General features: G+C 34.5%; 1 protein-coding gene across 4 annotated transcripts in view; it reads left to right on the top strand.

Annotated features, from left to right (window-relative positions):
• Positions 1-10,533, top strand: part of EPHA7 (EPH receptor A7) — a gene marked incomplete at its 3' end in the record, with an annotated part of 174,702 nt that extends 164,169 nt beyond the window's left edge. For all 4 annotated transcript variants that reach the window (XM_080700044.1, XM_080700043.1, XM_080700042.1 and 1 more), the window contains exons 15-17: positions 6,337-6,530; positions 7,766-7,921; positions 10,419-10,533. In XM_080700044.1, coding sequence (XP_080556170.1) covers positions 6,337-6,530; positions 7,766-7,921; positions 10,419-10,533 — 465 coding nt within the window. The remainder of the gene's footprint in view (positions 1-6,336; positions 6,531-7,765; positions 7,922-10,418) is intronic.
• Between the last annotated feature and the right edge of the window lie 1,810 nt (positions 10,534-12,343).

Genomic DNA, 12,343 nt, shown 5'->3' with positions numbered 1-12,343 from the left:
GCTCCTGTGTATATGGGGATATATTGCATTTTCTGGAAATTTTACCTGAATCAGATTTTCAAATATATTTTAGGGGGGAATATCTATATCTCTAGCTATGTATATTAGGTTGGATGGATTTATTGAGTCAACCAATTCACTTTGCAGTGTTTCAATTTAGTAGCTAGGCACTTGTAGAGGATTTTTAAAAGCTCTCAAATTTCAAAGGCCTTGGATTTTAAGAGACTTTTCATGATAAACCATGAAAACAAGATGGAAATTGATGGTTATATTTCTAAGTCCACCGAATTTCAGGGCTGAATGCTGAGTAAGGTGAGGTATCTCTGAGCACAGTGAAGAAATAGGAAAGAGGCGATGATGTTGAAGCCTGTAGGTTAAAGTTTTCTGGAGGCTTCCTTTTACTCTAGTTGGAATAAAGAAGAAGAGACACTTATGTGTATATGTGTATAGGACCAGGACCACACCCCAGTGGAGTATCACTTAATTAACACTTGAATGAGCGTTCTGTTTTCATTTTCACATTCCTCTAACTTTCTTGAGTCCTAACTGCTATTGAAGCAGTTGAATCTAGATACTTGCTAATAAAATCAAGAGCTGGATCTTTTCAAATAAATATCTTTCGTTCTTTAGAAAAATATTTAGATATTTAGCCCTTTCTATTCATGCCCTTTCAAAATATAGTAATTATATATATATAAATGTGCTTAAGCATGAAAAATATTGCAGAAATTGAAAACAATCCTTTGGATTTCCCAGGCACCTATCTTTAAACTTAAGCTTTAGTGCAAATAGAGGCACGGTATTTTAGAATTATTACATAATTTTTGTAATTATTTATAGTTCTCAACAAAGTTACTTTTCTTATTTTAATCCAGGCCAACAAATTGTTAATTTTAATGGTAGACAACCATAAGGACACAAAATTTTAAGCGTCCATAAAGATATGGGAGATAAAACTATATACTAAAAGTCATTTAAGAGCTTTGAAAACATAATAAACTTGTAATTAAATTTATTCTTAGCTAAATTGTGAGCCATGAATTTTCTTTTTATAAGTTGCCACTAATTTGTTACTTTGTATTATCTTTATGATTTTTTTGTGAAACTTTGACAGAATTCAATAAGTGGAATCCAACATGTTTAATTGGATAAAATGTGGGTCATTCTATTATGAGGTTAATCAAGTGAAAATGATTCCTGTGCAGAGGACAGAAGCAATCATGTGTCCCACTTTGGACTATTAAAATTTCTTTCCGTATTATTTTTTTTAAAACTACAATGACCATATTATGATAAAATGGAAACTCTTCTAAGTTGCATTTGGTTTATTCCTAAATATTACTGACAGTATATGTCAAAGAAGTAGTCCCTGTTGTATCCCAGAAGTCTTGGTAGGAAATGTCATTTACTCTTACCACTTCCCGTTCTTCTGGGAACTACATAGATGTAGAATTTCTTATGAATGTTTTTCTTTGACTTTTATCAGGATAGTGAGAGCAAATATGCGCAGGCATATCCAAGGGTTTCTGGTAAATTCACAAAAAGATGATTTAATTGAATTCAATGAAAAATCACATAATCCTGTAAGTAGAGATTGTAACCATTCTGTGTCTGTGATATATCATTTCCAAGAATATGTAACTATTTACAGAAAGCAGTTTTTCTTTTCCTAACTAAAAATAAAATGCATGGGCTCTACTCAGCTAGCCTACGTCAGATTCTGTCCCCTTTTCTAGCAGCTATCAGATATTGGCCTTTCCTTTATTTCTATGGGCCACAGATTTTTTTTCTCTCTAGTATCAGTACAATAATAATAATAAATATGTATATATAATTAAAATAATAACATCTAACAAAACTTCTGTAAAGATCAAATGAGATCATTCTAGTTTAAAACCATGCCAAGCATCTAGTAAGTATCCCATAAATACTTACCATAATCGTGACTGTCTTTAATAGTGTCTAAGTGGTTCTTCTGGTAGATTATAAAAATCATAGAAACTCCAGTTTTAGTGTGTAACCCAGTAGATTACCACTGGCTAATTTAACCTCAAAAGATACCTTGGATTATGCCAAACTAGCCTAAAAGACAGAGGAGTCCCTAGCAAAAGGTTCGATGCTCCTCTGAACATTAGTTAGGGACATTATTGTCAGTGGGAACGTTAGGGTCTCAGATCCCATTTTTATACCAGGATCTCATCTAGTGTATTATATTCTTTTATTTTTATTTTTATTTTTTGGTCGTACTGGGGTTCCTGGAAACCCTTCTACCTCTGGGCTGCACTCCCAGACCTATTTTTATACTTTTTTGTTTGGAAACAGGTTCTCTTAAGTCAGCGCGGCTGGCTTCAAACCTGCGCGATCCTCCTGTCTCTGCCTTCCAAGCCTGGGGATTACAAGTGTGTGCAACCACCCCCAGCTGGTGTATTATATTATCTTGCCACTCTTTTAAAAATGTGTAACCTGGTATATCTTTGAACATATCTAGATATTTTGTTTTGTATTGAGAACAGCTTTGTGTCTCTGCCATAGCATTAGGCTTCATCAAATTTCTGTGATGCATGTGGAAACCTGCAGAGGTTCATTAACTCTTTCAGTCCTGAAAGAGATTTTTTTTTTTTTTTTGCGGGTCTGGGGTTGTAGCCCGGGGGCATTCAACCTCCGACCTACACCCCCTGCCCTATTTTTTATTCTTTATTTTGAAACAGGATTTCACCAAGTTACAGAGGAGTAGCTGAGGCTGTTCGCAGGCTGTGATCCTTTGGTTTCAGCCTCCTGAATGCTGGGGTTACAACCCTGCACCATCACACCCGGCCTGTAAGAGATTTTTAATGGCGCTATACTTTATTCTTTGGCACAAAGATTTAAAAATATTTCGTGTTCAGAGCTCCAGAATTATGTGACCATTTTGAATACATATAACATTAGTAACTATTAGTTTATTTTTTATAACTTGAACCACTACTTAAATCATTAAACCTAGTTCTCAAAAATACATTTTATTTACATTTGTCTAAATTGTTCAATACATAGCACTTTGAATCCGAATACAGTATTGTTACCAGAATGACCAGAATGATATGAAGGGAAAAAAACCATGAAGCTCTTTACATTTAAAACAGATTTTTAAAATATAGTCCCCCTTATACATAAGGTGTTTATTTTTTTTTGTTTTTTGTTTTCTTTCATTTGTTTTGTTTTTGGTGGTACTGGGAGTGGGAAACCCAGGGGATTTTCTACCTCTGGGCTCTATTCCCAGACCTATTTTTATACTTTATTTGGAAACAGCATCTCACTAAGTTGCTGAGAGCCTCACTAAGTAGCTGAGGCTGGCTTCGAACCCATGCGATCCTCCTGGTCAGCCTCCCGAGTGCTGGGATTACAAACATGCACCATCATGCCTTGGCTATGCTTAAATTTTTGTAATTCTGGCAAGCTACCATTTAGTTGCTTGTGGAATAGATAGATTTATAGAGGTATATTTTAAAGGAATGTTTACAGTGATATCCAACATTTGAAATTATAGGGTCAATCAGGGAAAATTTTAAATTTTGTCATATGACCTTCATTAGCATGTGACATTATTGCTAGTTAAACTCACCTTACCTTATATACGTTACCTTAGCTCTTAAGCTAAGAAATTCTTCCTCATTGTTCAAAAATGAAATATGTAAATCCTCATATTCTGAAACTTTGCAAAGACTTAGCTGTGAGAAAATAATTACAGCACTCTTAGAGGTGAAAAATGCTTCTCCTAGTATTTAGCATGTATTCAATTTATGAAGTAGAATTGTTACAAAGTGGTAACTAGTTGGCTATGAACATCTATAAAGAAAGAACCCAAAGGCTAAGAATTCTTAACCTTTTGACTGGGACGACTAGAAATATCACTCATTGAAATGAGAAATGATTGGAGAGAAGGTGATAAATTCAATTTTGAATTATAGTGAGGAACCTATGAAAAATCTATGTGAAGAAATCTATAACTAATGGGAATGCAACCTAGTGAAAAAGAAAGAATCTGGGCTAAAATTTATTTTAAACTTAAAATACTTATTAAGATTACATAATTAAGCCGGGCTTAATTATGCTTGGGAGGCTGAGACAGGAGGATTGTGCAGGTTCGAAGCCAGCCTCAACTACTTAGTGAGGCTCTCAGCAACTTAGTGAGACCCTGTTTCAAAATAAAATATAAAATAGGGCTGGGAGTATAGCCCAGAGGTAGAAAGCCTCTGGGTTCCACCCCCAGTACCACAACAAAATTAAATGTATCTATTTACTTTTATAATACATATATATATATATATATATATATATATATATATATATATATATTGCAGTACTGGGGATGGAACCCAGGGGCATTCCAACTCTGAGCTATACCCCAGCCCTATATTTTTATTTTGAAACAGGGTCTCATTGAGTTGCAAAGGGCCTCACTAAGTAGCTGAAACTGTCATTGAACCCCAATCCTCCTATCTCAGTTTCCCAAATGCTGGGATTATAGGCATGCTCACAACACCCAGCTTTTACATATAATTTTTCATTCCGTTAAACATAGGCACATTTTTCATATACAAAATATTTTCTTTCAAAATTGTTAATGCTAGTTATTGTTTTTCATTACATCATATTTATATGACATTTGGATATGGTATGTTTGAGTGTCAGCATCTTTCTCTTAGACATGTTTCCCTAAACACATTAAGGTTATTAACATTTCTTTCTTTTTTTTTTTTTTTTTGGTGGTACTGGGGTTCCTGGGAGCCCTTCTACCTCCGGGCTACACTCCCAGACGTATTTTATATTTTTATTTGGAAACAGGGTCTCTTATGCCAGCACAGCTGGCTTCGAACCTGCGTGATCCTTCTGTCTCCGCCTCCCAAGCACGGGGATTACAAGTGTGCACCACCATGCTCGGCATGGTTATTAACATTTCTTAAAAACACATATTTGGTTTATATAAAACATATTTTATATGTTAACTTTTGGCCTTATTTTCTTCAAAAATTCAAGGTTACTTTTGATTGCGGAAGTTATTTTTTCCTGACATTTCTCCTGCTGTTATATCAGTCCAATGTGTGTCAAAGGATTTGTTATTTTCCCTTGAGTAATTTTAGTATTAGCCACATTTGGTATAATGGCACACGGCTGTAATCTCTGTAATTGAGGGGCTGATATAGGAGGATCACAGGTTCCAGTCCAGCCTGAGCATCTTCGTAAGGTGCCTGAGACCCTGTTTCAAAGGAAAAAGGAAAAAATAGGACTGTTATGTAGCTTGAAGTCTCTAAATTCAAACTTCAGTATGAAAAAAAAATAGAATCTTATAAGCCCTTCTTATTTATGTTATCTTCCTATTAGCTTTTCTGTGCCGCCCAGATTTGTTACAATTTCTGATTTTTCAATCCGTTTTACTTTCACATAAATAAAAATACAATTCAGAAACATAAGTAGCTTAAACTTTCTTATTGCATGTACAAATGTTTATGGCACCCTATCTTCATTAACATTCAAAGCTTGATATGAACAGGATCTCAGGCTATTATTAGATAGAAATAGGCAGTGGCCTGCTGATAAAAGTTTTAAAAATCATCACTCAGAGTGAGAAAGCCCTGATTTGTAACTTTTCCCAGTTTTTTTGGTAAAACTTCTCTACCTGCTGTCCTCCATGCTAGTGTGATTTTCACGTGCTGGTGTGAGGTCTAACTGAATTCAGAGTTAGAACAGGAGATACTCACTTCTCATGAACTAATTAATGCAAACTGGCTGCAGCACAGCTTTGTATCTGCGAGACCCTAAGTTTCATAAATTTTATAAAAATAATGTGCTGTTTAATATTTTATATCTTAATACCTTTGCTTATTTTGATATCTGTTTAAAAGTAACATATTTGCACTCATCAAAAAGTGAATCCTTTTTGGCTCACTCTGGTTTACTCCGAATTTCCTTTTCCAGCTTGCAGAATTTTTTTTTTTAATTTATAGGCAAATGGGTATACTCACACGTATATGCAAGTAAAATGATTCCATAACATGGTCCCTTTGTAAACCTCTGGGATGACATTAAAAACATTTCCATCTCTTGCACCCTGGGTGAACTTAATTGCTGTTCCCCGATTGCTGAATTAACTAGGAAATGTCATCATATCCTGCACTTATGAACTCCTTAATAACATGCTTCATTTTCCTGGGTGTTTTGGAAAAAGAGTAAATAAGTCTTTGGCAAAGCAATGTGATTCACTCTTCTCTGAATAAATTTTTTTTTTCCTATGAGGCAACTCATTTTATTAAAACTGAAACTCGGTCAATAATATTTTTATGTACTTTTGGCTATTAGGTTATAAAGGCAATAGAAGAAGGTTATCGCTTACCAGCACCCATGGACTGCCCGGCTGGTCTTCACCAGCTGATGCTCGACTGCTGGCAAAAGGAACGCGCTGAGAGGCCAAAGTTTGAACAAATCGTCGGAATTCTAGATAAAATGATTAGAAATCCCAATAGTCTGAAAACGCCCCTGGGAACTTGTAGTAGGTAAGAACTACCTAATGGAATGGAATCTGTATGAAATTCAACTATTCATAGAAACTAGCTCCCCAACACCACTCCAATAGCAAAACAAAGTCTATTTTGAAATACAAATGCATTTAAAATATAATGTGCTTACAAAATATTTTTTTCAGATGCCATACCTTCATGAGTGCTTAAAGAGGATCCTTTCATTAATATTGGTATTTTTTAAAAAGTTATGCTATCACTAGCTGTGTTTCTTAGAAAACTTCCTAAACTGGATTTTTGTGAATAACTGGCAGTTCATATTTTCAAGCCAATATTATAACATGGTTTTTATTTCTTTTTTCCTTCTGTTATATACAGATTGTCTATTGTACTGTTTTGCTTTGAGTTAATAAAATGATTCTGTGAAATTAAAGTTTATAATAGTAATTACACACATGACTTAAGAGGTATAGCCATTGAAAGGATTCAGTTTGGCTGGGTGTGGTGGCACATGCTTGTAATCCCACTACTTGGGAAGTTGAGACAAGGAGGATTGCAGGTTTGAGACCTGCTTCAAGCAACTTAAATGGGGCTCTAAGGAACTTAGTGAAACCCTGTTTCAAAATAAAATAAAACAAAATAGGGGGTGTAGCTCAGGGGCAGAATGGCCTTAGTTTCAATTTTAGTAACGCGCGTGGCACACACACACACACACACACACACACACACACACACACACAGGATTCAGTTCCTTCTTTGCCCTGGGCATGATCCTTTGTAATGCCTATTAGCAGTTATTCAGCCCCAACCTTCAGATAAACCTGATGCTCTGGACTGCACTGGTAGGAAGTTAGGCTCTTGTGGAGGTGTTTCCACTCCCAAGGTGCACATTGTGGGTGATATCAGTAAGGCAGATGCTCAATAGCACCCTTGTGGCCTGAGCAAGTTAGAACACAGCCAAATGTGCTTCTTTTTCTCCCAATTACTCTTGAAGAAGCAAAGGAACAAATATTTACTAATTCCAAGTGCAAAAGTTATACAATCATATGGAAGATACAACCTCATGTAAGTAAAATTTAAGATCAGCAATATGTAGTTATTTAGTAAATTGTATGCTTTAGGTTTTTATTATCTTATTTGTTCACTTGTTATCATATACATCATTAAAATGTCTAACTTTATTTCTTATATTCTTATTTTTTTCTGTGTTGAGATGATTTTCTTTGATAGTTCATGAGAATATTTATTTTTTCTGTTTTATTCTTATCCAGGCCAATAAGCCCTCTTCTGGATCAAAACACTCCTGACTTCACTACCTTCTGTTCAGTTGGAGAATGGCTCCAAGCTATTAAGATGGAAAGATATAAAGATAACTTCACAGCAGCCGGCTATAACTCCCTTGAGTCAGTGGCCAGGATGACTATTGAGTAAGCTGAAACTTGTAAATTGTATTTAAGAATTTAAGAATTGTACCTAATTGTAGGTACAATCCACCCTTTGTACATTAGTTTACTCTCCTTACATATAAGATCTTTGAATCACCGAATCAGAGGAAAAACACATTTCTATAAAATATGCTTAACTATATAAATAAACCATTACACACTTTGCTCTCACTTTAACTATTTGAAGTTGATAATTATATATTAATTTTGCACGATGGAGCTAAGGCTCACCTGTTTTAAATATATTTTCTCAGCTACTTCAACTAGTGACAATTAATTTGACTCCATAGGCAGTGTTCTACACAGCACTGTGAGAATTTTCCTTTTTAATTAAGCACTGTAACAGTTAAAAACTTACTATTCACTGGCAAAACTTTCTCCATTGAAAAGGATTTCTGATACCATGCTTGTATCAGAAGACATTAAAAACTTGAAATTCTGTGCCCAATATAAAAACTGCATAAGGATATCCAATGTCTACTTTCTGAGCAGGTTAAAGGAAGCTTAATTGAATTAACTAGAGATAAAAGTTTAACTTATTTTATGGAAAATATGTGATTGACTGATTCCATTTTTAATCTGAAAAATGACCTGATAAAACAATTTTCATTTTTGCTAGAATTTGTAGTTAAAATAACTTCTGCCGGGCGTGGTGGCATATGCTTGTAATCCCAGCATTCAGGAGGCTGAGGCCAGAGGATAGTGTTTGGCAGACAGCCTCAGACACTTAGTGAGACCCTCTGCAACTTAGTGAGACCCTGTTTCAAAATAAAGAATAAAAAATAGGGCAGGGAGTATAGCTCAGAGGTCAAATGCCCCTGGGTTCCATCTCCAGACCCGAAAAATAAATAAATAAGTAAATAAATAAATAAATAAATAAATAAATAAATAAATAAATAAATAACTTAAGTTTTCCTTTCTGGCCACACCACTGATTATGTGGTCTTGGAAAATCAATTTAGTATTTTCGAACCTCAGTTTCCCTGACTGCAGCACAATTCTCACGGGTAAGGCAGTTCCTCTCAGTCAACATGTTTAAACATTAGAAACAATTATCGCCAGGCGTGGTGGTGCACGCTTGTAATCCCTGCGCTTGGGAGGGGGAGACAGGAGGATTCGAAGCCCACCTCACTGGTTTAAAAGACCCTGTTTCCAAATTAAAAAATATAAAATAGGTCTGGGTGTGTAGCCCGGAGGTAGAAGGGTTCCATCCCCAGTACCACCAAAATAAAAAAAAAAAAATTAGAAACAATTATGAAGATTCTATTCATTGGAATCCTGTTTATATATTCTCATGGGAAGATTTTTACGTTTCTTTGATGGGAAGCAATCAAATAATCTATCTGATATACATCAGAAATTGGCATGTACTCAAATTTAAGAACATCCACGTTCCCTCGCTCAGTTTTCTTCTAACCACCACATAGAGATGGCATACTTACACCTGGATCAACAAACAAAACTATAATCCTGAGAAACTATGTTTCTGAAGTCCACTGCTATAGTATAGTATAGTATTCTGTTGAAATACTGTACCTCTAGTATTGTACTGCAATATTTTACATGCTCATAAAAACAGCTCAACCTTTTTGGCTTTTAGGAAAGTCAAACTATATAAAAATATGATAAATTTATTTCAAACATAAGCTATTAAACAGTGGTAGCATTTTGTGATCGTATTGCACTTTTTTTTTTTTTTTTGGTGGTACTGGGGGTGGAACCCAGAGGCTTACCTCTGGGCTATACTCCCAGACCTACTTCATATTTTATTTGGAAACAGGGTCTCACTAAGTTGCTGAGAGCTTCACTAAGTAGCTGAGGCTGGCTTCGAACCTATGTGATCCTCCTGTCTCAGCCTCCTAAACTCATGGATTACAAGTGTGTGCCACCACACCCGGTGCACTAGGTTTTTAAAAGAGTTTTATTTTTTTAATAACATATAGTCAAATGGTTGATCTGAAGTGAATACATGACCAATAGTATGGTCAGAATTACCTACATGATAATTAGAATTACCCAGAAAATAATCAAATTCAGTATAACATTTTTATGGTTATTAATGATTTCTGATCTTTATAACTAAATCCTGGTTAAATGTGTCCATCCATGCTGTATCCTCTTTTCCAAACAAGAATTTTTAAACCCAACCAAGTTCAAAAGTACAACATTTCAAGAAACATTTCTAAACTTATACATGAATAATTTTTAAGATTTATTAATTTTCCATATATAGTTTCAGATCGATTTAAAAATAACTGCTAGGACAAATCAAGGCCCTTAGTTTTTACTAAGAAGAATGTTGATGCATGCTACCAGGATGATCCATTTCAGAAATGTGATCATCATGCCCAAGAGCTCTAAGTTAAGATCTGAAAGCCCAAGATAAACAGATTATTCAATTAAAGAGTTGATGACAGTTTAGAACCTTATAAATTCTTTGCAAGGTACCTAATAATAACACTGCATTTGTCTTTCTCAGGGATGTGATGAGTTTAGGGATCACACTGGTTGGCCATCAAAAGAAAATCATGAGCAGCATTCAGACTATGAGAGCACAGATGCTACATTTACATGGAACTGGCATTCAAGTGTGATAAGTGTTTCTCCCTTATAAGGGAGTTTACAGACTGCAAGAGAACAGTACTGGCCTTCAGTATATGCACAGAATGCTGCTAGAAGACAATTAATTGATGTCCTGGGTCCTTCCTACAGTGAAGAGAAGATTTAAGAAGCACCTATAGACTTGAACTCCTAAGTGCCACCAGAATATATAAAAAAGGGAATTTAGGATCCACCGCCGGTGGCCAGGAAAACAGCAGTGACAATAAACAAAGTACTACCTGAAAAACATCCAAACACCTTGAGCTCTCTAACCTCCTTTTTATCTTATAGACTTTTTAAAATGTACATAAAGAATTTAAGAAAGAATATATTTGTCGAATAAAATCATGATCTTATTGTTAAAATCAATGAAATATTTTCCTTAAACATGTGATTTCAGACTATTCCTTTTTAAAATCATTTGTGTTTATTCTTCATAAGGACTTTATTTTAGAAAGTTGTTTATAGCTTTGGATCTTTTTAGTGTTAAATCTATGACACATTACTACACTGGGTACCTTTGAAAGAATCTCAGATTAATTAAAAAAACATAGCATGATTGAAGATACATCTTTATCATATCGGTATCCTCTTTGTGCCATTCTCTTCTGTTTCATCAGTGCTGTTTTGATATCGTTTGCTGATTGGCAGGTAGTCCAGAAAATGCAAGTTGCCAAGAGCTCTGATATTTTTTAAAAAGAAATTTTTTTGTAAAAATCAGACAACACACTAACTTTTCAATGAAAAAAGCAATAATGATCCATAAATACTATAAGGCACTTTTAACAGATTGTTTATAGAGTGATTTTACTAGACAGAATTTAATAAAAACATAACTCAAATTTTAGGATTATGTCTATAGAAAAAGAGATGGGGCACTTCATCTAAGGAATGTTGGTGAAGGAAATCTCGGAAAGCAAGAACTATCCAGTGTTATCTAAAATTTAATCTGAGCACATCAAAAGATTTTTTCAATCTTGTGATATTAGGGAATTTAGGAGAAGTAGTTGACATGTATTTTATATTCTTTTCTGTTGAATGCAGTCCAAACATGAAAAGAAAGAATTAAGTTTTATATTAGAACTCTGAAGCATGATGAAGGGGGCAGTTCACAATTTTCACAGTTCCAACACAAATTTGCTGCATAGAGTATCACCACTGCAGTTAAAAACAAAACAAAAAACCTTTTCTTTGTGAACACTGATGCAAGAAACTTGTTAAATGAAAGAACTCTTTTTTACCCTAGAAGGAAGAAGTGAAGGATCTGGCTTAAAAACAAATATCTTTATTTATTAAACCATATTATTTGATTACTGTGTTAGAATTTCATAAGCAATAATTAAATGTGTCTTTATAGATATTTCAGGAATGTATACATATTGTGAGTAATGCTTTCAAAAGTTAAGAAAATCATGAACTACCCCAGAATTGAACTGTTGTACTTCCAAAGAAAATTGGGCTGTTTATAATGATTTTAATAGAGAAAGATCCCAGGGATCGGTCATAATTGGTCTTGTTTGATACTGTGGACATCCACAAACAAACAAACAAATAACAGAAACAAAAATCTGTAAATGTTTCTTTGTAAAACTTGTAAATTTTATTTATACTGTCTTGTTTTGTATACACATTTCTCTGTAGTGAGCTCTGAATACATTGAAAATGCACTATATTTTTCTATTTTACTTGCAGAGCATCACAAAAGAACAGGTATTTTCAGTGCTACATAATGTGTTTTCCCACATTTAGGACCAAAGATGGCTATAGAAAAACTCAAATGGATTGCTTCCCAAACCCCTCCCC

The sequence above is a fragment of the Muscardinus avellanarius genome, assembly GCF_963383645.1.
Source record: "Muscardinus avellanarius genome assembly, chromosome: 8".
NCBI classification, from domain to species: domain Eukaryota; kingdom Metazoa; phylum Chordata; class Mammalia; order Rodentia; family Gliridae; genus Muscardinus; species Muscardinus avellanarius.
The sequence above is the reverse complement of the archived record's forward strand: the minus strand, read 5'-3'. Positions and strand labels throughout refer to the sequence as shown.